Below are 26,775 nucleotides of genomic sequence, written 5' to 3'. Positions count from 1 at the left end.
ACATAAGGTGAGAAAACAAAACAGCAATTAAATTCAACATTGCTGATTTCCAAAAATTCTTTTGTGCAAGAGCTTGAAAGAAACATCCTATAAAAGATCTTGAGAGATGCACGATAATTATTAATAAGCATCTCTTCTTTCCATGTTCTCATCTGTCAACAAAGAGATAAACTCCATGCTAAAATAATTAAGCGTTTATTTATATTGTATTTTGATAAATTCTAAGAGATATAGTTCCATAACCATGAGAATAGAAGTTTAAATGAGAGCAGGGATGCCCATTTTATAATAAACTTAGATAAAGGATAAGTAAAACAGAAAGAGGCGCGCCCAATAAAGGCCAATGCGACCCCATCGAAGTTAGACCAATAACTAGTGGATTTGATTCTTCACTACATAGAAACAAGAGATTTTGAGTTAGAAACCAGATATGTAGAGCTTCACATTTCCATTTAGATTGCATATTATATATCTTTAATTGAGGTAAAGATAAATGAACCATGTACTTATGGTGAAGCAATCAACTCACTTACATCAGCTAAAGGGATCAATGTTATGGATGATAAAATCAACTCCATCAAAAGAAACCAAAATATGAGCACTTGTAGATCTACTTAAACATAGAAAGGCCACAAGATTCAAACATGTCCTAGAGAAAAACTTCAGGGTTCATAAAATCATTGATAAATATAAGATTGCACTAGTAGCTAAGGAGTTACTTAAAAAGGAATAGCTTATAGAGACATATTCTCTAGTGGCAAAATTTGCATCCATAATACTATTAGCATTAATAGCATATTATTCCGTAGAATTATTCCAAGTGGAAGATAAAACAGATATCCTAAATGGACAACTAAAACAAGAGATTTATATGAAACAACAAATATGATATATATAATCGAAGCCAAGAAATAAAATTTTATAAGCTAAAGAAATTATTGTATTGTCTAGAAAAACCATCCAATCAATGGTACTTAACATTTTGTAAAACAGCTGCCCAAATTGGTTGTATAGCCAATAGATTGCACCATTGTGCATATCTTTGGAATAGTGGGAGCAAACTTTTTATTTTATCTCCTTATGTAGATGACACATTATTAGTTGGAAAGGATATATAGAGGATGTATAAAACTAAATATTGGCTTAAAACACATTTCGAAGTGAAAAGTATGTGATAAGTATCATATATACTAGGAATAAAGATTGCAAAGGATAGAAACTCTAGGCTTCTCTACATATATCATGAAAATATATAAAAAAATATCATTGAAAGGTTTAAGATGGAAAACTGCAAAGCTATATAAACTCCTATTTATAATGGCATGAAGCTACCAAATATAGAATATACAGTTAGTGATGAGCATAAGTCTAAATTGGAACATATATAAGGTATAAAAGTCGTTAGGTCTATTATGTAGGCCATGTTATATACAAGATCTAATCTTGGCTTTGTAGTTTGACTACTTAATAGATTTCAAAGTATCCATGTTATGACTGAGGGGAAGTAGTACAAAAGATTATTAGATATATCCAAAAAACATAAAATTAGAATTTGTGTTATTTGGCTAATAACTAGAAATTCAAGGATTGCATGATATAAGACTTTACAAGAGAAATTGATGGTAGGAAGTCTATTTCTAAACGACTTTCCTCTTTGGAGGATGTTTTATTTCTTGGTTTAATAATAAATAAGGATAAATTGCCCAATGTACAATGAAAGTAGAATACATTGAGTGTAGTATGACATCTATTTATGTCATCTAAATAAGGCACTTTATTAAATATTTGAAGTTGGATATAACCGACATGATACTCAACTTTTTTTTTTTTGCTAGTGTACAACGACAACAGAATACATTGGGTGTAGGATGACAGCTACTTATATCATCTAAATAAGTCACTTTATTAAAGATTTGAGTTGGATATAATCGACACGCTACTCAAAATTTTTAAGACAACAAAGCTGCAATTTCATTAATTAAAAGTGGAGTAAACAGTTTAAAAAAAAAGAAAGTGGAGTAATCAACTTTATGGGGAAGCAAATGAAAACTGATTATCACTATGGACAAAAATGTTGCAAACCCCTTATCAATAAATGAAAGATGAGTAATCAACTTTATGGGAAAGTTGTAAACCCTTTAACAAAGCTTGACTACTAAAATGTTCTCTGCACATACAAGTATGATGGGACTTAGAAAGATATAAAACTTCTTCCAAAGGCATTTTTGTACTACAAAGGAATAAGTCCGGTAAATGGACAAACAATAGGTAGATCCACATTTAGATTTAACCTTGTGATGTACATGGAAACCTTGAAAAGGTTAAAAATCCTGTATGGGGCCAAACCTTGTAACTAACAAGTAAAAAGGCATTTGAATTTTTGGCTAAATGGAAGAGATTGGAGGATGACTACAAAGGTCTCGTGATTTACCTTATAGTTATATGATTGCAAACCCATTAACAAGGGTTTGACTAAGGCAAATTCTCCACACATATAAGCATGATGAGATTTAAAAAGGTATATCATTTCCTCAAAATGCATATTTGTACTACAAAGGATAAAGTCCTAGACAAAACCTTGTTATATGATATGTCACAATGCGTAAATCCACATTTAGACAGAACCTTGTGATGTACATGGAAATGTCGTAAAGGTGAAAAACTTTTATCGCCCAAAACCTTGTAACTAATAAGCGATAATGCATTTGACATTTTAGCCAAATGGAAGATATTGGAGTATGACTATAAAGTGTTGTATTTGTTGTTTTGAAAAAGTACTTTGAGTTATATCAAAATAATAACCCTCTTATTCCATAGTATTTTGGAAAGTGTAAGACCTTGAAAATTGTGTCTTGTCTTGTATATATAGAGAGAAACGATGGGCTATTTATTCCACATTGAAAATGTGGAAGAGTGAAATCTTGTTTAAATATGTAGACATCGTCTTCACTTGTATTCTAATAACCAAAGTGAGAGAAGCATAAACGGAGCACCGCATACACACGTGCATGTGCGAGCGCGTAAGGGCGCTTGATGGTACTGCACTTCTCATGCTCGCATCGACGCTTGAGTCGTCACTCATCTGAGCATGCCTGCAGGTTGGGCTTGTGGCTCCTCTATCTTTTTGTTGCTCGACACAATGCTTCCAGTATATTAGCCTTTGGTGGTTTATACCATCCCGTGCTAAGCCTCTGGTGGATTTTATGTTCCGATAGAATGCCCCTCTTGTGAATAGCCGCATTTTGATAGATTCATGCGATTGGGAAACTATGCCCCATCGGACGGTTCTAATGGATTGGTGCATCTATTTTGTGCCCTTCTAGCAGAAAGCGAGGCTCCGATGAAATGGTGCACTCTGGTACTTGTGTTCCATCGGTGAAGATGCACATGGAACACGTTGGTCTCCCATTAATCAAAGAGACACCTGACTTTTGTACGTGCATGTGTGATAAGTGCAGCGGTTACTTTTTGGAACTCTTGACTTTTGAGATCATTGTGAAAGTGAAAGGGCACTTTATATATAGGAAAACGCTCACGTACGCTGGTTCGTGTATACAAAAGTGGTGCGCCCAACGGTGCAGATCATCTCGTATAGTTTAAACGGTTAAGATGAGCTTAAAGGGTTCACATTTAAAAAGCGCGGTTTAATGGGTTGTCAAGTACCTAGCACCCATGTTTTTCTTGGAACCAACATTTCCTTTTGGATGGGCTTAAAGGCTTCACCTTTAAAAAGCGTCGTTTAATGGGGTGTCAGGTACCTGACACCCCTGTTTTTCTTTGAACCAACATTCTCTCTCATCTCACCCTCTCTCTCTCCACTCCACCTCGCTCTTTCTCTCTTTCTCTCTCTACTGTTAATGTATTGTTTCCATGGGCGAGCCGTATGATGAACTATGATTAAATCCAAAAACTGAACTGCCATAGTGTGATCCATTTGTTATTTGAATAATGAAATGCCAGGATAATACAATGCTAAAGCTTGGAGATTTTTCATGTTAAGGTCACATGATTTAATGGGCCACACCTACATACATTGCATGTACAAGGGATACAATTCAAGTAATAGGGGTACTTTCTCCTGTATATGATATTTTGTTGGGTAGAGTGTTTCAAAGAATGATTAGTTGTAGAGGGTATTTATAGAGACAAACAATTAGGTTAGTTCAGTTTGATTTGAGGGACAGAGTCCAATGGCTCGAACACTAGACCTCCCCAATATAAGCTCATACAAACAGGGCATCATGCCATTCGCCCAAAGGCCACTTGGAATAAGAGATAGTGACAAATTTTCAAATGTTCAGAGGGAAATAATTCATGAATATAGTGATCGCAAGAGCACGTCTTTCTTCCTTTCCATAGTCCAGTGAACCCAAAGCTCCATCAGGATCAGTGGGCATGAAGGCAATCAGGGCCACTAATGTTGTCCAAACTATAGAAATTCTCCAATGTCACAATACAGTGAAATCTCACTCTCTCTAACTCGATCTATTTCCTAAAAAATTCTCCTCTACCACTTCGAGAATCAAGTTTCTCCTGAGACGGCACAAGAAAACTGAAAACCCATATATACTAATCTAAAGGCATCTTCTTTCTGAGACCTCAAGGACATACACAGAGTGAAAGAGAGAGAGAGGTTCCAACCTGACCTGTAGAGAGAGAGACATTCCGACCTGTAGAGAGAGAGGAGAGAGGGTGAGATAAGAGAGAACAAGAGAGAAAATGGGGTTGTACTTAGAGCTTGGAGAGAAAAATGGGGTCGTGCACCCTGACCTCTAGAGAGAGAGAGGGTGGAGCTGAAAGAGAGAGGGTGAGATGTCCAAGAAAAACAGAGGTGTCAAGTACCTGACACCCCATTAAACCACATTTTTTAAATGTAAACCCTTTAAGCCCATCCTAACCATTTAAACTATATACAAGATGATCTACGCCGTTGGGCGTACCACTTTTGTATACGCGAACCGGCGTATGTGAGCGTTTTCCTTATATATATATATATATATAGACGTGTTTTCTCCTATTTTGACACCCAAAATCCATACAAATTTCCAAAGTGTTTTTCTGTGAGAACTTTCCCTTTATAGAAAGAGGAAAATATGGTGCTCTAGATCTTGCAAGCATTTGTATTGGCAAGATAGTTCCCCAATCCTCCGCCCCTATGCATCCATAGAATAAATTTGCTTGGTTGTAATTTAGATGCACACTATTTCTATCACTAAGAGTGTGGACATCCCATTTAAAATTTGGCAAATTCTATGGTTTTCTGAACCCTTAAGACCATACTATCCTAGTAGAGCCAATTTAATTGCCCCCAAAACTACCAAAATCCTATCCCAATTTGAAGTAGAGCCCAGGAGCTTTCCAACGGTCCAAAAATCGTCTGAATCGGACCTACGGATAAAAAGATATAACAAATAACAATTTAGTCCCTACGAGACCCAACTGTCGAGCTGCGGGCCGGGCTATAACGGCCCCGACAGGCCCAGATGCGGGCTGATGATACAGTCAACGCATCTGATGATGCAGTAAACGCGTTTTTTTAATTAGATAAGGCTAAAACTTCAAGATAAATCAAAAAAATTCTAAAAAAACTCCAAAACATTTAAGAAAAATCACCAATTGAATCTTATAAATATCCCCTCTCCCTAACCTAAAAGGAGAGAGAAAAAGAGACCAAAAAAACCTTAGAAATTCTAAAAATTGGGAAAATTACCCAAAAATAGGAAAAACTTAGAAAATTCTTAAAATTTAGGAAAAATCCCAAAAAAATCCCAAAAAAGTAGAGAAAATCTCAAAATTCATGTTCAACCTCTAGAGATCACAAAACCCTTAAAAAACTAAGGAAAATTCTCTTTCAGACCCCGAGAAAGACCGACAACTTTAGAAAAATCTCTAGATTGAAAACCCTAGAGAAGATAGAAACCCCAGCCTCTTGAAGTCCTAACCCCCAAGACTGAGAAAACTTAGACCTAAGGCACAAAAACCCTAGATCAAAACTAGAATTAGGGCACGACAACCCTAGATCTAACCATTTACACCAAAGATCTACTGGTCAACATCCGAATCAAAGAGGCAAAGAGGACCGGTTCTGATACGGACGAGCCCTAGAAGGCTCGGGAATCCCGGGGCCATCCGGCCCAATCTGGTATCTTCTTATTTTTACTGTTTTGTTTCTTTAATTCATTTTTAATATGTTAACTTGTTTTAAAAAGCGTATTGTAATGCTCTGGATCATGCTGGCTCTGCCACATATCTGAGAGTAGATCTGCTCGTTTCCGGGCAAATCTGGCCTCAGATCTGAATTCAATCTGTCCCACTTTTTCAACCACTTTATTTTCATATTTTCATCTTTTTAATTAGTTTAAGGGGTTAAAATTCGAGATATCTTCATCGGAAGATCTGTTAGATCTTTATCATAAAGAAAGAGGCAAGTATTGTCTTAAGAAAGCAATATATTACACCTAGGATCAGAGAGATTGAAACATTATTGTTTCTTATATCCTTTATTTTGCCACATTTCACCCTCACCCTATATTTCCAACAATCCAAAATAATATTCTGGGTGAAACATGGAGTTCTTTAAAGCTGTGAACATCAGCCGCTTTGATGGTGTGAACTTTCTGAAATGGCAACAAAAACTGTTATTTTCATTAACTACTCTTAAGGTTTTATAAACTACAAGTAGAAGGAGAGACATTGGAACAAGCACAACAATTAGAGGAACAATCCAAACTTCAGTGGAAGTGGATGGAGGATGACCTCATACGTAAAGCACACTTCCTCAACGCACTTATAGACCCCATGTTCAATATGCATGGGTGGGTCTCTATCCACAACAAATAAAGTACGGAAAGAATTTAAGGTCAAATATAAGATTGAAGAGTCAGGTAATCAAAGGTTTTTTATTTCCAATTATCTTGACTTTTTCACTGAACCTAAGCTTATACTCAGTCAAGTATATGAGGCACAACTTATTGTAGAGAACTTAAGGGCTACGGAGTGGAGTTGAGTGAGGCTTTCCAAGTATGAGCTATCATGCTTAAGTCACCCCGTAATAGAAGAGTATCAAAAGAAAATGAAACATAAGTATTGTTCAACTTCAACGGTCTTTTCGTAATGAGGAAGAGAATAAGCTTCAAGAAGTGAAACATGTATCCATGAAAGAACAATTGAAAAGGGACTTTCAGTCCAATGCAAACCTTGTAGAACAAAAATCTAAGGACAAGGCTTAGAGCAATAACCTTTTCTTTCCCAAGCAGCAAAAAGACATCTTTAAAAATAAAACATCTAAAAAGAAAAGCATTTGTTACCTATGTGAGAAACTTGGGCACTATTTTAAAGAGTGTCGACACCAGAAGAAGCTACAATGTCCTTAAACCAAGTGAACTTAAACCACCGAAGAAGAGAAAATTGTTGCTACGAACACAGAGGTCAACTTTATTGGAAATGATTCTGGTTGGTGGGTAGACATAAGTACTACCATCCATGTTCGTATCAACCAATACTATTTCAAGACCTATGAGCTGATGGAAAATGGGAACTCAATCCAACTAGTAACTCAAGACTTGGCAATGATGCTTGATACATGTACAATGGATCTGAAATTTAGTTCGGATAAAGTTCTCACTTTAGAGAACGTATTTTTTGCTCCTGAAATGAGGAGGAACCTGATGTTGGGTTATTTGCTTAATAAGCATGACTTTCGGAAGGTCATTGGATCTAATAAGGTCGTTTTAACCAAGAGAGATGTCTTTGTTGGAAAAGTGTACACATTTAATGGGTTTGAGTAATGAAATAAAGAACTCCTCCGTGTATCTTGCGAGTGTTTCTAATATTTTGAATGCTAGATTAGGTCATTTGAATTTTTCTTCAATTAAGAATATTGTTAAGTGGGCCTTAATCCATGAATGTGGTGATGTATCTAACGGTAAATACGAAACTTGTGTTCAAGCCAAAATAACAAGAAACAATTTCTCTTTACTCGAGAGGAATATTGAATTATTGGGGCTTGTACATAGATATTTATGACCTTAATAATGTCCTCACAAGAGGAGGAAAGAGATACTTTATCACATCCATCAATAATTTCTCTTGGTACACATATGTTTATTTGTTGAGGAACAAAGATGTGGCACTTGGAAAATTCAACATATATAAAGTCGAAGAAAAACAACATGAGAGAAAAATTAAGATTGTGAAGAGTGACCAAGGTGGGGAATCTGAATCAAATGAGTTTTATGCTTTTTGTGAAAACAACGAAGTCATTCACCAAGTCACCACCCCGTACAAACCTCAACTGAATAGCTTAGCCGAGAGAAAGAACTAGACATTGGTGAAAGTAGTCAATTCTATGATCATCAACCTTGCTTTATCGTTGTTTTTGCGAGGTGAAGCTTTAATTTTTGTATATTTCATTCTTAACTAAATTCCATATAAGAAAGTAGAGAAAATACTTTAAGAGCTCTAGTTCAATGACAACCAAAATTTGGATTTTCTCAGAGTGTGGGGATGTTTGACATATATAAGATTGCTGAATCTAAAAAGAAATAAATTGGGACCCCGAACCTCTAGATGTGCTTTTGTAGGGTATGCACAAAAGTAAGGCATACCACTTTCTAGAACTAGTTCTAATGCTATAATTGAATCTAGAGATGCAAATTTCTTTAGGAACTTGACTCATAAAAGTGAATGACAACATGTTGAGCCTCTTCCAAGAAGAGATGAACCTAAAACCTGTAATGAACCCATTGAAGAGGTTGTAGAACAATGAGGAAGTTAAAAAGCGAGAAAGGATCCATCATATAATTTGGGCCTGATTTTTATATTCGCTTGGTGGAGGCTAACCAAAAGAAGTTTTGGGTGATATAGTCATGGCTTCAATTGAGGAGGAACCTTCAAGGTTTTGAACCAAGACCCAACCCGTCAGATCCAAAAGTTAGACTCATACCTATACCCGTCGGGTATTGGATCTATCCCGTCGGGTCTCGGGTCTGGTCGGGTCCATTGCCACCCTCACTCTGATCTCTTTTTTTTTTTTTGGTTGCCTTTTTCTTTATTATCATATACTCATATTATTGGCAACAAGGTCATAATCACCTGCCATTAGGTTTCAAGCTGTCTTATTTGTTGTTTAATAGCTAAAGATGATTACAAGTTCTAATTGTATATGATCCTTAATACACCCAAACAAATAGGGTTTGAAGTATAGTTTATGGGTACAAGTCGGTTATGGGTCGGGTCCGCCCTGACCCGTACCTGGACTTGAATAGTCTTTGGGTCTAGGTTTTCGACCCGGACCCTACCCACAGGGTCCAAATGTTGGACCCATACCCGGACTCGTGTTGGGTATATTCCGTGGGTCCCGGATTGGATTCGGGTCCATTGCTGCCCCTACTCATGCTTCTATAGCAAGGATATCTATTATACAAATGCTATTTGCTCTTGTCTAATTATTCACCAAATGGATATGAAAATTGCATTCCTAAATGGTGAGTTGGATGAAGAAATCTATATGGAACCAGTGAAAGGTTTTGTTGTGCCAGGCCATAAACACAGTGTGCAAAATGGTCAAATCATTGTATGGGTTGAAACTCCAAAATAATGGCATAAGAAATTTGATAGTGTAGTATTGTCAAATGATTTTAAAATAAGTGAGGCAGACAAGTGTGTGTATAGAAAGGAAGCTAATTCAATGGGTGTCATAATTTATCTTTTCATTAATAGTATGCTAACATTTGGCCTCAACTTGGAAATTATGGAGGTTGGATCTAATTTTGATATGATGGATCTAAGCATGGCAGATATGATACTTGGTATTAAGACAGTGAGCAAGATGGAACCATTACTCCAAAAGGCGGCGCTTACATTCACCTGGCACTGAATTCGACTTGAAGGACAATCAAGAAAAAACGACGCAAAGCCCCAATCACTGTATCCAATCAAGTCACTAAGATGAATCTGTGCCGAGCCCAAAAGTTTATATGAGAAGAAGTGAGGATGCTTTCGGTAAATCTTGATGGCAACCGAGGAGGTGTTTTCCTCTTCATTGTCTCGAGAGGTAGCTTTGAAGAGCAAGCTATCATCTACATTGAAGACGAACTTTTGTTTCCATTCCACCTTCGGTGTCGACAACCCGCGACTTGTGCTGTATTTGTTGGTGCTTCTCTTGTGGGGTGATCCAAAGTACTGCATAGATTTGGAACTTAGAGGGTTTTCGACTAACCGGCTTCTTTGGTGGTTGAAGTCGAAGCAGCTGGGCCGAGATGAGGGTCACCTCGAATACATTCATGTTGATGCCACAGAAACAGAAGAGAAGAGAAGAGGGTATAGTCTTATCTGGGGGCTAGTAATGTGATCTTGGGGTACTAGTAATGTGATCTTGGGGAACTAGTATTGCTTGATTAGTTTAGGGGGAATGGGTATAGTTATATATTTAGATGAGCTTTGGGGGGAGTTATTACGCATTGAATTCCATTTATCTTAGGATTGACAAATTTTCTTAATGATAAGGATGATTATCTACAAAGTCCGTTAACTTAAACCAGATTGAGATTAATAAAAAATAAATAAACAAACAAGTTTCTATATTTGCGTGTTCACAAAAGGATAAATTCTCCTTTGAGAAGGAAGAAGTCCCTAAATTACTATATTGCCCATGTATTAGTTAGGGCAAGAATCTTGTCATTATAAAAGAATTTCTTAAAGGGATAATAAAAGAATTTTCTTGATCCCCTGGGCTAAAGAATGACAACTGGACTTTATCAAGAAAACTTTATCTTGCTTTAAGAATACATTTTCTTCACTCAAATTTAATCAAGAAAACATTATATACGAGCCTAGGGTTTATCTTTCAACTGTTTCTTGCCATCATTTTGTAGCCTTTGTAAGAACTCACTTAAACATTATTTCTGGTCCTTTTGTAAGGATTAAAGCTTGGGCTTGATTTATTAAAAATATTTATGGCAAATGTGTTCGAACCCTAACGTTGATCAACCCAAAAAAAAGGAGCAAACAAGTAAAAATTTTAAAAAAGAGTAATGATCCTATAGGACCCTCCCCCACCCATGTGTGTAGGACCTCAAAGGATCACCATTAAAGTTGGCACGGATCTCTAGAAAAGTTATCACATGGGTGTGGGACGTGACTTTTCTATAGATCCGTGCCAAATTTAATGGTGATCCTTTGGGGTCCTACACACATGGATGGGGAAGGGTCCTATAAGATCATTTCACTTAAAAAAAATGAAATTTGAGAAAAAGAAAAAAGGATAGGAAAAATATATTGGAACATATGTACAATAGTTTTACTCTTTTTTCTGGGCAACTTCAGGCAAAAAAAAGTGCCCATGAGATTTTTTAGAAGATATTTTGAAATAATTTTGTCAGCAAAGTGAGAATTTCTTTCGCCATTAAAAAGGGGCGAAAAATAGTGGACCAAGACTCTTTTCAATCATTTTAGAAAAAAATCATTTGGACAAAAGATCATGGCTCCCATTATTATTAATAGAAGATTGCATGGCCTTATCGGAGATCGCTATAGGTATTGTCTCGATGCTGAAAATTAAAAACCAAGTATTTTCCTTGTAATTACTAGTTAAAATCATTGGGGAAAGCTAAAATGAGATTTAACTTCATACAAATTGGAATAGTGCAAAAGCATTGAATTCATTGGTTGAAATGAGTAATGTGTCTATTTCATTCAAAACTGAGTACACAAGAACACAAATAATCCCACACAACAAAATGTAATCCAAAACATAAAGAAAAATATAATTAACACGCTCATGTACGATTTACAAATAATGATACTAATTGATAATTCCAACAAATAAGCAGGCAAAATTCGCCCTCTATTAAGAAATTAATTATAGTAATTTCCAAAAAATTGCCTACCCCAATTAATTAGGAAAAGGCTATGATGAAGATGATGAAGAATTTCCAAAAAAATGGTACAGGATGAATTCTAGCTGAGATTTCAAGAATGGATTTCCTGGTCTAGATTTCTACCCCCCATTCTAAGTCGTCCGATCAGATCCATGAATTCAAAACATCATGCACACCATACATAGCAACAAAGTCAGTAATGCACATGCTTAGCACAGTCATTAGCATCACTATTTTTGTTTAGAATAATATGGAACAACTTGCAGAATATGAAAGAACAAAACATTTTAAGATTTCCACATTCTGCTAAAGATTTTTCGTGAGTAATCTGTGTTTGCAAAGAGGTATTTTATATGGCAAAGTGGAACAAAGTTAACGAACCTATTACAATGAACAGGGTATGGTTTGCCATGCCCTAACACTACAGAGCTGACATTCAAAATGCCAATTTTACGCCCTTATACAATTGAAATTTGAAAGAAGCCCCCAAGCCTTTTTGTTTCTAGTACCAAGCGCAATTGCCTGCCATACCATTCATGTTGGTTATAATAACAGGAAGCTCTCCCAAACCAAGCCTAACAAAAATAAAAAGGAAAATTTTGAACAGAACCCTAAGTCCCCAAATTATTTCATGGTAGACCCTTTTTCTATTTTACTTTCCAAGGGCATAAAAAAAATCCCTAAGGATTTCACCGTACCCCCTCATCTCTTATCTCCCTCATTTCTTCACTTTTGATCACAAAAATTAGCCCCAACAAACTTTTTATACCATTTCAACCCAATATGAGAGAGAGATAGGGAGCCCTCCACTTGGCATTGCGGGGCTGATAAGGCAACAAAATATATTAAAACAAATATTTTTGAAACGTTTTTGGGTTAAAAGATATAATGGGGTGGGTTAAAAAAGTTTTTGAAATGTTTTCAGAATGTTTTTGGCTTGAAATGGTATAAAAAAGTTTGTTGGGGCTAATTTTTATGGTCAAAAGTGAATAACTAAGGGAGATAAGAGATAAGGGGGTACAGAGAAATCCTTAGGGATCTTTTTATGCCACTTGAAAGAAAAATGGAAGGAGGGTCCACCATGAAATAAGATGGGGAATTAGGGTTCTTTACGAAATTTTTCCAAAAAATAAATAAATAAATAAATAAATAAATAAACAAATTAAAAAATAAAATAATATATATATATATATAAATATATATATATATATATATATATATATATATATGTCAAATGCCATATGCAATAATCTGATCTGATCTTCAAATTTGAGCATAATATACTATATGCCCTATGCAATATTTTGATCTAATCTTCACATTTGAGCATATTGCAAGAATAAGCAACATTGGTCATGACAGAACAGAGAAAGACAACTGAAAAGCATGAGCCTCAGTGGAAAACGAAGAAATTTAATCAGTGAAAAAAGCAGTTTACAGCACATTGAAAAAAAAGGGCAGTTTACAGCAAATATCTTACCAATCTCCTTCACTCAAGCTTTGGCTCTTCTCTCTTAGGGGGATCAAGCTGCAAATAGTAGAATGGCTCAGTTGGTTCTTCCCTGCCATGGAACAGATGGTGCATATATTGATCAAGAAGAAAAGAAAGAAAATGGTCCATACATACATAACATACATAATGTATTAAAAAGCCTTAAACGTAACCTAAATAGTGAGGAGTATGCCTTTACGCAAATTTACAATGTTCATAAATAAGGGTAAGTATGTGGTTGACAGGAAGACGAATGCATCTTAAACTTAGATGATCACATGTTATTCCATCTTTGTGTTATTCAATCTCCAGTTCTTGGAGGAGCAAATTCAAAAATACCAACCTATCGGGGGGGGCAAATCAAATAAATAAATCACCCAATACAAACAGGATATGAAGTTTCCCTTAACTGAATATTCTTTTTCAGATCTGTGCAGTCCTAGTGATCTGGAGCTTTTGTACCATTGTTACCTAGTTCAGACCGTCACACAAACTTGCATGCCTTACAAAGCACACACAAATGAGATGAATCATTATACGATTCAAATTAGATTGTTGAGATAATATCAACCCTGAAATCACCAATGCTAGAACTCACAAATTCCATCAAACTCTATGGCTTCATTTGCAATCAGTACTGGTTAAGGATGAAAATAGGTTAGTGGCAGTGAACAACTGTGCTCCATATAGGGGCCGGAAAAAAAATGAAAAAAAGAGGTGAGGAACACTTCTCAGGACATCGCTTACTAGCGGCATTTATATTGTGGCTGGTATGAGATTGGGTGTTGGCAGACCAATAGCCTTAACTGCCAAATGTCTCTCAGTCATAATTTGCGAGAAAACATTCTGGAAGCTTCCTAAACTAACTATAAGCCCATCAGAAAAATAAGTACACTGTAAGTGTTAAATAAATCCTTGACTTTCAAAGAGGCAGATGGAATTATCAACCAAGCTAAGATATTAAGTTTTTGATACACTAGTTCAGGTGTAGCTAAGCTCTTATTTCTTTCAAATAAGATGAAAAGTGATGTGAAAGGATGGTCCGAAGTTAAATCCACCCTCTCCTTGATACTTGAACACGCGAAATTCAGCAACACAAGGAGAACAACAAGCAACGATAAGTCAAGTATAATAGAGGAATCTCTCAATGTACCGAAAGCACTCTCCCTTTCATTTTAAATTATTTATTTAAAAAAAAGAAAGCTCTTACAAAATCAAAAGTCCACCTTCCCTTCTCTTAATACAAGCCAATCGGGGAAAGGGGTTGGGGTTGGGGTCATGGTGGTAGCACCCCCACACCCTAGTCACTGTGTTGCGGTTTCCATTGCTACTGATACCACCCCACTAACACATTAAAAAAACTAACTCCTAAACTATTTAAAGAAATGGGTAAGGGGCCTCTCTTCACCACTGAATTACGGGAAAAAAATTAAAAAAAAATATAAGCCAATCTAAATAAAAAAGTAAAATAAAATTAAAAGAATAAAAGTCCAAAGATAACTTCCACCTATCTCTCCCATGCACCTCGTACTTTCTTTTACCTCTATTCCTATTCTAATGGGATTCCAAATGAGCCCTTAGGAAGTCCTAAGAATCCTGGAAAGCTTCCATGATAGGCTTCATCTATCCCCCTCATATTTCTCATAATCCAATTTTCTTTTAGCACTTCTTTCTCTTCCCTATAATCATACAACCTATATGGAAAAAGGAAACTAACTGATCTAAGTAAATCTTCAGAAAATCTCATGCTAATCCTAAGAGAATTGGAAACTTGCAACTCCCTGCCTATAATAATAATCATATTTCTCATTAACTTCACGCTGCAACTCCAAAACATTAACTCTAATAAAATAAATAAATAAGTCCAAATTCCCCATTTAAATATATAAAAATATTAATAAGAGCAAACTCTTGAACATCTCTTAAGTGATTTGTTTCATAATCCCTAGGTTAGAAAGAACTCACCCTCAAGTTTTCGTTGTTTCAACATTAACTTCCCTTAGCTGATGGTAAAGCCCTACGATTCCAGGGAATTTCTCCCCATAATGCATGAGGTCAAACATTTTTAGTATTTCTTGGCTGCAAGAGATGGAGTATTTGAATGGGAACAACAAGAGAGAAAGACGGACAATGTAGGGTTTTCATTGAGGAGAAGGTGATGAGCTTGGGGTCAGGATTGGGAAGTGTGGTGAGTGAGGAAGAGGAAGGAGGAGGAGGAGGACAAGAGAGAGAGAGAGAGAGAGAGAGTACTGACAACAGAATCATGGATGGAGTACACGATGTGAGAGATGTGATGGGTGGGAGTTGGATTGGGGAGGTTAAAGATACAATAAAGAGATTTAATGGGGGACGTATGGGAGAGAGGTGATGGGCGGGAGTTGGATTGGAGAGGCTAAAGATAAAATATTTAGGTTTTATGGGAGGACGTTTTGATGGGAGGAATGGTAAGGGCTCGGGGTTTGGAGGTGAGGTTGAGGTTGAGATAGGTGGGTAGGCAGTGCAGGCCAGAGGGGGAGATGAATTTCGTACAAATTTTTACTTAGCAAATGTTAATATTCTGATCTATTAGTCTTCAGCACTCTTATCAAATTGCCATATTTTGTGATCACTATGTAACATTAAAATATTCTATACACATTAGATTGACAAATTTTATGCACTCTCGACATTGAAAGAGCTATGGTGGTTGAAGAAATTAATGTTGATATTTTTTGCGGCAATAACCCAGCTGAGGTCTCAGAAAATGAGGTTGAAGAACCCACCAAATATGTAATTGTAGTGCATAGTTCTACAAAGGGAACTAGGGGTACAAAGAAGTGGATATGTAATTTTAATTGTAGACACACACCTTTTGTAGGGTCTTGCACTCATGTGCTTGCCCACCAATCCCATGGGCATGGACCTAAAGGAATCTCATGTTGTTCCAAAATATCTAAGGATAAGCAAGAGAGTTTGCTTGAGAAGGATGAAGCTTAAAGATTATATGGGAGTAAGACGCAAAAGGAGGCAATGAGTTCCATCATTTCTCCCTTCTCTAATGCAATCAACTAGTACTTACAAAAAAGGGAAAGGTAAAATTCAAGTCAAATGTACAAGCAAGAGATGATGTGGATGCTACAGTTGAGCAATTTTTTTTATGCCCAATGCCATCTTGTTCGGTATTGCGAGGGCCCTAGGTTCCATGAAATGGTACATGCCATCAACGATGTTCCCAACTGAAACATGGCATCCTTATATGAAAAAGCTTAGGACAACTTTGCTTAATAAAGGAGAAGTAGGATTGATCATGCATTGGGCCCAATAAGGAATGACTGGACACCTTATGGAGTGTCAGTCGTTTCGGATGATTGCAATAACATTGATATTGAATTTATGATCAATATCATGGCCTTGTCAAGTGAGAAGGCTATGTTTGTGAATGGCCTTAACTGCTTTTCAATTGAGCATACTAGCCAATTTAGTAGGGACACCCTTTTTAAGGCCATCAATACTATAGGACTGTACAATGTGACCCAAGTTTTCACAGATAATGACCTCGAATTGCAAAGGTACTAGGACCATAATTCAATGGCAACATCCTCATGTTTTTTACATTGAGCATTCTCATAAAAGATATTGATGATAAGTAAAAGAAGAATCCATCTGTCGCTTTTGTTGGAAACCACTGCAAGTAGGGGTAAAAAGGTGGTGATGTACATCCAAAATCACACTAAATGTCTATAAATTTTCAGGACTTATCCGAATATTAACTTCTTAAAGGCAAAAAAAATATGTTTGGATACCACTACATAATGTTGAGGCAGTTGATGGAAGTGAGGGTCACAATGAAATCCTTCCATCAACTATAATCGAAGGTTCACACTATGACATAGTGTTGGCCAATATGTGGGAGAGTCCTAGACGAGGTGCAACAGACATTGAACATCGAAGGTTCACACTATAATCATGATCGAGGATTTTTAGAAAATGAATAAAATGATATAGCGGTTTACAAGACCAATTAATAATTGCAAACAGCAACATAGCTGTTGTGCGTGATGCATAGCATAGATACAAGACCAGGGGAAATCTCAGTTGTCCTTTATGATGATCCTATACTGCTCTAGAGATAGTGATGAAACGGTGGTACTGGTCTAATCTTCCTTTTCGTTGTTTGGATTCCTTCTCAGTCCTAAGTAGTACTATCTTGAGGGGTTATCTACGCCTACCCCATGGGAGGACAAGGTGGTGAAGCCCATCAAGATCCAAAAGTGTCTACTGGCTACCATGCTGCTCTCGATGTATTGATCCCGGATGAGGAAGAACTGGATAGAGTACAATAGAAAATTAGTAATTCGTTGGTAATAGAGGGATCTTTTTCCCTCATAGCATCCATAGTTGATCAAGGCATCGTTCCCACTGTAGCGTGGTGAGACTTGTATGGCAATGGAACTCCAAAATTATATTCAATTGCAGTAAAGATGTCGCCAGAGAGAGTCAATTCTTTGTGCAGAGATATACTGGAGTATATACAACTATATCAATAGTGTCAAACAAAATCGGCTTAATGCAAATAGATTAGAGTGATTGGTATTTATCCATTACAATGATATGTTGTTGAGTAGAATGTGGTCAAACTATGAAGTCAAATACAAGAATTGTTATGCTCATCCAGAAGACGACCAACTAGAGGATGAAGAGGCCTTGGAGCAGATAGATGCACGCCTTGATGTTGTTGATGATGCTTGTCCCATGGTCCTTCCACCTCAAAGATCTATCAGGCTGGTAACTACTTAGAGAGAGCTTGATGATTGACAACCAAATCCCCCTATGAGTGTCAGTCCAGCCAGTCCCTCCTACCCCTGCACAAGGTGGGTCTCCATCGTCTTCAATGGTGGCACAAAAGCTCAAAACCACCCAAAAGGGTATCAAGAAGCGAAAATTGTAGCTCTCTCTCTCTCTCTCTCTCTCTCTCTCTCTCTCTCTCTCTCTCTCTCTATTGACTAGTTGGACAATTTAATGTAAACCAATATTTTATTGGATCAATTCATAGACACTCTTGTGTGACTCTCTCCCCCTCTCTCTCAAGGTATGCTAGTAATGTTATTTAAACATTAAAACACATTAGTACGTGATTGTAACGTGTAAACATTGTAGAGCACATAGTTGAGCTTATGTAAACATGGTTTATAGCACACTATTATGTTTTTGGACTGAACAAGTGTTACTCTATTTTATCTCATGCATTTTATGTGCTCATTTCGTTTGCTATGTCAACTAAATAATATAAAGTGGAAATAATGTTGGGAGAGGGTGAGAGGGTGAAAGAGATAGAGAGAGAGAGAAAACAAGTCATCAAATGAGTGCGATCAGAGTGAGAGAGAGATACAAGCAATTGGGTTCAATTCCTACTAATTAGATTATAGGGCATGGAAAATGAAGTTTCAATTCGAGGAAAATTTTTATTTTTATTTTTTGTATATTTTCTCAAAACAGACTCAATTTCCTAGCATGATTTAATGACTCGATTTACTTATAAAAATCTATGGAATGTTTGGAATTTTTAAACATTAATTGAGAATTTTTGTTATTTATTTATCAATAATTAATAAATGATGGGTATCTAAAAACACTATGGGTATCGGCAAACTATAGTTTACATTATTCCCAAATTTTGAGAATTCTTATTGAAATTACATATCCAGTGTATCAAAAAGCGCTAGGCGGGGGCCCAGAACCTGGGCGGCTTCCCAGTTGAAAAAAAAGTAAAAATCCCAATATAACATATTCCAAGTTGAAAAAAAAAAAAAGATAGAAGTCAAGAAGAGAATTTTGATAATCCATATTGTTAAAACAGTAAACTGTAAAACCATACAAGTGTAGGATATAAAAGTCAACACTCAACACAACAAAAATATATAGAAATTTAGAAAATATACAGTCTAACAAAAGTCAACACTCATGACTCAACACAACAATCAACAGACTCAACAGTCAGCACCAAGAGGCAAGAGTCTTCAGTCATCATCATCATCATCATCATCATCATCATCAGAAGGAATATCAATAGGACAAGTCTCATCATATGCATCATCTGAATAGAACTAGGAACATTGTTCCTAGTCCAAGTGATACCAAAAGTTCATGCTTTGTGCAATGAACTTTATCTGGTCCATGGATAGTAAGGTGCAGTGGTTTCAATCACGTGAGTGCTGGTAAAGTAAAGTAGTCTCACCAAATGATGGCATGAGTGTTATTTAGCTGAACATCTGAGTCTTAAGTTGACTTGTTAAGTAAAAGATTCTTTTGCTTTTTGAAGAATTTGAAAATGAGATACATACCTGGGGAGCTCCTAAGTCTAAAAGTTGCTCACCAATGAGTTGGGGACTTAACCTAGCTTTGGAGAGGATCACACATGAGATTTAAAATTTCTTTTTCTTTTCAAAGTTACATCAAGGATGTGCAAAGATAAGTGTTAACATTTGCTAATGTTACCATAAGTTTATCAAATTTACTTATTGCTCAAACATCATATTTTCACAACCCACTCACACGTCAATGGATTCATTGCTATTTGCAACAAGACTATATCAGTGTTGATGGTGATGGAACAGTGCCGCTGGAATCAGCCATGGTATGTTTAGCACGTTGTACTATTGTTGTAAGTAAATAGACCATTGATGGGAACTATACCTAAAGTACTTGGCCGTTATGTAATTGATGAAATTCGTGGACACGATTTCAGACAGGAATGCAGTCTATAAAATATGAAGCTCAATAAGAATCCATTGTACTTAGGGCCATCACCATCCGATGAAATGGATGGTGTTGGAGAGAGCTTCGATGGGATCATATCATGTATTTGTGGTTCCCTCTCTCCTTCCATCACTGTCTATTTCAATGGATGGGGATGACTATGGGCTCTAGGTTTTCTACACTCTCCAGGATTATGGTATGCTTTCCCATTACAATAGTTGGGACATGAGATCACTTTAGTGAATGGTTGAAATGACGCTTTTAAGATAACTTTCATTAGTTTTCCTGTAGTAATAGATAATTTGTGGCTGAGTATATTCATCGGTCAATTAATTTCTGTTACGGTGGTTGTAGTGAGTTTCCATGCTTACTAATTTATCATATAATCTAGTACTTGGCGAGAAACGACAGAATCTGACTTGCTCTGGCACTACCTTATGCAGGCAGATGGGCTGAAGGCAGAGGCCAGGATAGCTGTTCCTGGTGATCACAGAGGACTGGTATATGACCCTCACGTGTTCCGAATTATCAAGCATTATCTGAAGATAGGGTATCCAGACCCTTATTACAACCCTATAAATGATTAAGTGATCTTGCCCACATCTACCGAGTACAAGCTCGACAAAGATGGATTACAAATTACTGCTGTTAAAGAAGATCGGGAGTTTAATTCAGGAGACGATGAAATTCAAAGTATGCAGCAAATGAAACAAGTATTCATGCTTCAGTTTCTGTCGGCCATGTTGGAAATGACCACTCAAGAGAAGAGGCGCACGCCACTGTCACTGTGCACCCACAAGATTCACAAGGGAAGAAGCATGTTGAAGTTAGAGCACTAGGCATGTCTGTTTGCTGATTAGTTATAGCCTTTTCCCATTTGTGTTGCTGTATAATTATTTAGTATCACTTGAACTATCAAAAAAAACAAAAAAGGACCACCATAGGTGATTGTGCAGTTAGTAGAGTTCTATATATGGATGTCAAAAACTGGTTTTGTATATACATTTTTATCATGTTGCATGTAAACAACAAGTTCATAGTGAACTTTCTCGTAGGAAATCAAATGTGAGATTTGTAGCCTCCAGACATTGGATGACAGAGTCAGCCTTTTTCTGCAGTTGTACTTTAATAGCATGCGTGCATCCATTTTTATCAGAATAGTCAGAACATTAGTTGTCTAGTAGGTAGTTTTTTTATTTCTCGCTGATATGATATTTTGAGGTATTAAGCTGTCTATTGCTGCTTTTCAAGATGGTCAAATAAACCTGTGCTGCACTTGGGACTATCTAGTAAGTGACCCTGGATTTCTAAAGATGACAAAGTATCCTAACTTCAGGCGATAGTTTGAACTTTTCCAGCATGGATTTGTGAGGTGACCAGATGATGTTTGGTATTTAGTGTGCAGCGAATGGTACACTATCAACAAACCAAAAATATTTCATATTTTGGTCCATTTTCTTCATTTCCACAGTTTTTATTTCCCATCAATTTTATTCTTTTATTGCCTAGTTCATATATGTATGTAGAAAATCTCGGTTCAAATCACTCATATAACATCATTGAAATTTGAATCTGGATTACTTCCTCTATTGCAATTTTTGAGACTAGGGTTTCAGATTTTACAGGGTCGAACTGCAGGGTAAGTCTGGGGTTATCCATGTATCACAGTAGTCATAAAAGTAGACATCAGCTAAAGAAACAGAAAGTTTCTAAACTGAAGATGTGCCCATCTTGCATTCTTGCAAAATCTTTTTTTTTAGATCTTCCATCTCTTGCGTCGTTTGCTGCACGAGGATAGGGCAAAAACCAATCGCACCGCCTCTTTTGGACTTTGGAGGAGGATTTCGAAAGTATGTGATTGTTTTTTGCCCCCCGGTTCCATAAGAAACTGGAAATATACAATCACGAATGATACTGTTTTATTGTGGAGCTTCTTGCACTATCGCAACGGATGAACTCAAAGCAACCCTTGATCAATGTCTAATTGTTCGACCTTGCAAGGAAGACTTCCGTCAATTCACTTGCAGACCGAAGCGAAACTTAGATTTCTTGATTTGAGAAAAGTTTCCTCGAGGTATATGCGTTGGTGGTAGGCTTAACCACTCCACCCCCAAATCTACCCCTCTGATCAGAGTCTTGAACAATAAGAATTAACACCAGTTCAGGAAACGTGGGGTATAGCAAATATTGGATAGGGATTGGCATAAGATTGGGAGTGGAAGTACCCTCCTATGGCTTCTAGGATCTGCTGATTTGTGTTTTATTGGATTTATATCGATGATGGGTGGTGGATGCCTGGTTGGTGCACAATTTATGTACCACCCCAAATGGTATGTATCTCCAAAGAAGTAATCCTGAGTTACATTACAATCTTCTATCACCAATAATCCCTACATGAACACTTCCCATCCTCAAAATGATGGAAGCGATTAGAATCCCCTAAGACAATTTGCCTCCCTACATTCTCTGATATGTATTTAAGTTCCTCGTGGCAATCACCACAAACTCGAAGGTTTTTTATGATTCTGATAATCTTTCCCGAAGAACGAGTAAGAACAAAAGCAATCGCCAACTTCTCGATGTGATAGCTTAGCAGCTCTTCCTTGTTCTCCATTTCAAGATCGTATACTGCAAATTGGTCTTGGGTACATAGCCAGCGGCCCTCATCTGTCTAATAAGCATTTTTAGTTTTGCATAGATTTCATCAATATTGGGATGTGACAAGTCACCTAATATGAATACGTGGATGCCATCTTTCGTCACTACGCAGCTGCAACCAGGCTCCTTCTTTACTTGGTTCCCCTCATCATGGCCCTGGTTTTTGTGACATCATCCCATCTCTCTCCTGATGCATACATATTGGATGCTAACACATAGCTTACTGGGTCCTGTTAATCTATCAATTTTCATGAAAAATTTTAACATTATGTTCTTAATCCATGAAAAGTTACATAGGAAAATAAATTTTGAGAGAATTTCCTACATTCCCATTAAGTATGTTTAATGCTTTTTTTTTTTATTACTCCAATTAGACAAGCCATTGACATGGATAAATGCAGGTTAAGTAGCTTTGGTTCTTGCCAACAACAGCTTTCGTCTCTTTTATCTATCAGAGGGAGAGCAAAGATGTATAACCCGAATTGGAGCCAGAAAGAGCTCTCAAACATGTACAAAGACAATTCTATAGATACGATCCACAAGAGGATTTCAGCGTAAACAACACCTGAACATCATTATGAAACTATTAACTAGAACATATCAATCAGATAAACTTGCTATAAGCTACACAGAATATTCCAAATCCGCTCCCATCGCAAGGGGTTATCACATTTTTTTGGCCATGCAGGGGTTATCATATGTCGCAGAACTTCTAAGCTGCATTCCTACAAAGTTAATAAACATCCTGATCCCACGATAGCCTATCCAATTTATGCAATTTAGTATGGCCAAATCTAAGGGAGCTATGTGTTGCAAGAGTCATTTGAGTTTGATGCCAACCAATTATTCAATAGAAGAATCAATCATGACTGAGTTTCCTCAGTTTACAGTTTGGGCTCCCTTAGAACTTGATTAAAGAGCCAAATGACAAGTATTCCTCAGAGTAAACTCACACAAATTGATGATGATTGATCTGCAGATCAAATTTGAATAAAGAAAAGTACAGTTAAAATTCTTAGTGAATTCTGCAATGCAAGCAAATATAGGGGCGTTTTCTAACAAAATTACCCATAGGAATCATACCTAGTTATGAGCGTTTTACACCCATAGCTATTCATCAAATATACTAACTTTATTAGTCAAGTAAAATAAATTACCCCAAAATGTATTAAAAGAAATTACAGTTTTGCCAGTATAAAACCATTTTATCTGTCTTTCTCATGGGTAAGAAATGATCTGATGGGGTTCCAAATCAAGCGTTTCAGAAAGCTCGAGTTATGTTATCAATTACACAAAACTTGAGACCATATGAAACATCCAACCAAAAAATGAAATACAAATTAAGTTTGCATGCCTTCAAAGATAACAAATTGACCCAGAAATCAGTAAAGAAAAGAAGAAAGTAAAGAATAGAAATGAAAGAAACATTACAGCTACCTCTTCCATCATTTGAAAGCAATAATCATACAATAAAACCATAACCACTTGAGAAAATACAGGGAGGAAAAAAATAAGAAATCGAATTAAATGATGACAAATTACCCCGGTTTTGAGCGCATACATCGCCAAAAGAGCTTAATAGGCCCTGGAACTGTCTTGAATGGATTCCCCTCAAAACACGCCTGAAATTTTTTCCCAAGAAAATCAACATACATAAACGGTAAAATTCATCACAATGAGTCAATAACATAAATTTAGGGATCGCAATAGGAAACCATGTGACAAAAAATGACTAGATAGGACGATGAAAAAGAGAAAAAGCAGCAGATATAAGATTGGGGAAGAAGAGTGATAAACAGGGGTTTCATGCAAGGAAGAGAAAGAGAGACATGAATGACGTCTTCAGCTCGATCGTTGCATCTGTGTGCTTTGGGCTCCCGGTGGGGGCCTCCGGATACGCCCCAAGGACTCTCTCTCCTCGGCACCTCCCTACTCATCTCTCTCTTCACTCTCCCACGCGCCCTCAGTGATATTTACTGACAAAGGGGGTTTTCTCGTACGGGTGGACCGTATTTCTACATATGCGATCCATAAAGTGTAAAGCATCCATCCGGTCCATAAAATGTAAAGCTTCCATCTTAAATATGGATGTAAGTAGATGTTCCATCTAAAAATAATAGAAATTAACAGTTCAAATATTTTTTTACTAAAATTATAATTTTAGTTTTTAAAAATTTATATATTTATTCATATTAATGATCTCCATGTTAGAGATTACATGTCTTTAAAAATTAAGTCCAAAAATCCTTCTCAAAAATAGATTTATTAATAGGCCCGTATTCTATATATGTGGACTTGACAACTTTTTTGTAAAATTCGGGGATGAAGTTCGAATAGAGCCTAGGCTCTAAACAAACAAATTACAACTTACCCTCAACTAGTATCAAGAAATGTGGTAGATTCAAACCATAAGATAAACTCATCCCCAGCATTATATTATTCCTAAATAAATAAGCTCCAAAATTAATAACAATTTTTTTTTTTTTTTTTCTCTCTGCATCAATAGTAGAGTCACTATAATCAAGATAAGATTAGGAGATTGAAGTGCTACATTCTTCTGGAAAACTTATTTTGCGAGGTGATTAAAGATTGTTTTTGTTTTTTTAGAAAATGTCTTCTTCTTATTTTAGGTAAGGTGTATATAAGGTGCCCACTTTATAAGGGGATGTATATAGATATGAGCAATGATCTCATGCTACTGTTGTATAGTAATATGATGCAACAAGATTAAAAAACCATCTTATGGCCATTTGTTTGATCCAAATTTTGAAATATACACTCTTTTCATTCTAATGAACAAACACAAAAAAAGAAAAAATTGATAACACAGCCTAAGAAGTATTTTTTTAGCCCAATTAACATAGGTCATTCATTTTGGTGAGATTCTTAGATCTACGCCTTACAAAGATTTCATTTCCAATTTTTTTGGATGGCTTTATTATCATTAGATGAACAATGTTAAAAAAGAAAAAAATGATTTTTAGTTTATCAAGGCTAAGATCTTGAAATTTACAAAATGAATGGTCTAAATTCGTTTTTGGAGATGACTCACTTTGACCATATCTAGGTTTCAAATGTAACTTTTTTTTGGGGGGGATTGATTATTGAGATGAAGAGAGTGTGTGTGCAAAATTTGGCGCCATACAAATACCGCAAACATGGTTTTCTAGAAGTGTCGTTGCATTACCGTTGCATTGTATCGTTGCTCTATAGATATGAGCAATGATATCATGCAACCGTTGTATGGTAATATGATGCAACAAGGTTAATAAAACCATCTTATGGCCATTTGTTTGATCCAAATTTTGAAATATGTACTCTTTTCATTCTAACAAACAATCGCAAAAAAAGAAAAAATTGAAAACACAACCTAAAAAGTATTTTTTTAGCCCAATTAGCATAGGCCTTTTATTTTGGTGAGATGCTTAGATATAGGCCTTAGAAAGATTTTTTTCATTTCCAATTTTTTTGGATGGCTTTATTATCATTAGATAAACAATGTTAAAAAAGAAAAAAAATGATTTTGAGTTCATAAAGGCTAAGATCTTGAAATTCACAAAATGAATGGTCTAGATTCGTTTATGGAGATGACTCATTTTAACCTTTTTATTTTTTATTTTAGAATTGATTATTAAGATGAAGAGAGTGTGTGTGCAAAATTTGGGGTTATACAAATACCGCAAACATGGTTTTCTAAAAGTGTCGTTGCATTATATTATGATACAACCGTTGCATTTCATCATTGGGGGAGTTATTACTGAATGTTGATTATCTACGAAGTCAATTTAACTGATTGAGATCAAGAAGAACACTAGTCACTATATTTGCGTGTGTTCATGAAACGATAATTCCTTAAGAGGGAAGAAGTCCCTAAATTATTATATTGCCCATGTATTAATCTTGCCATTATAAAAGAGTTTCTTAAAGATCCCTTGGCCTATAGATTGACAACTGAACTGTATCGAGAAAACATAATCTTGCATTAAGAAAATATTTTCTTCAATCAAATTT

At 36.2% G+C, this 26,775-nt stretch overlaps 1 protein-coding gene across 5 annotated transcripts in view; it reads right to left on the bottom strand.

Moving 5' to 3' along the window:
* LOC105420716 (hexokinase-1 protein) overlaps window positions 1-24,753 on the bottom strand; it is a 31,633-nt gene extending 6,880 nt beyond the window's left edge. For 3 of the 5 annotated variants that reach the window (XM_011625412.3, XM_020667676.2, XM_088870361.1), the window contains exons 1-3: window positions 24,594-24,753; window positions 24,307-24,386; window positions 13,360-13,441 (exon numbers count right to left, since the gene is read on the bottom strand). In XM_011625412.3, the coding sequence (XP_011623714.1) occupies window positions 13,369-13,441; window positions 24,307-24,386; window positions 24,594-24,701 (261 nt within the window). In that variant the 5' untranslated portion in view covers window positions 24,702-24,753 and the 3' untranslated portion in view covers window positions 13,360-13,368. Of the gene's footprint in view, window positions 1-8; window positions 393-12,260; window positions 12,402-13,359; window positions 13,442-24,306; window positions 24,387-24,593 lie in introns of those variants that run through there. The other 2 variants (XR_966692.3, XM_088870362.1) reach the window with 2 other exon arrangements.
* Between the last annotated feature and the right edge of the window lie 2,022 nt (window positions 24,754-26,775).

The sequence above is a fragment of the Amborella trichopoda genome, chromosome 6 (assembly GCF_054954075.1).
Source record: "Amborella trichopoda isolate Santa Cruz 75 chromosome 6, AtrichopodaSantaCruz75HAP2 v2.0, whole genome shotgun sequence".
Lineage (NCBI taxonomy): Eukaryota > Viridiplantae > Streptophyta > Magnoliopsida > Amborellales > Amborellaceae > Amborella > Amborella trichopoda.
The sequence above is the reverse complement of the archived record's forward strand: the minus strand, read 5'-3'. Positions and strand labels throughout refer to the sequence as shown.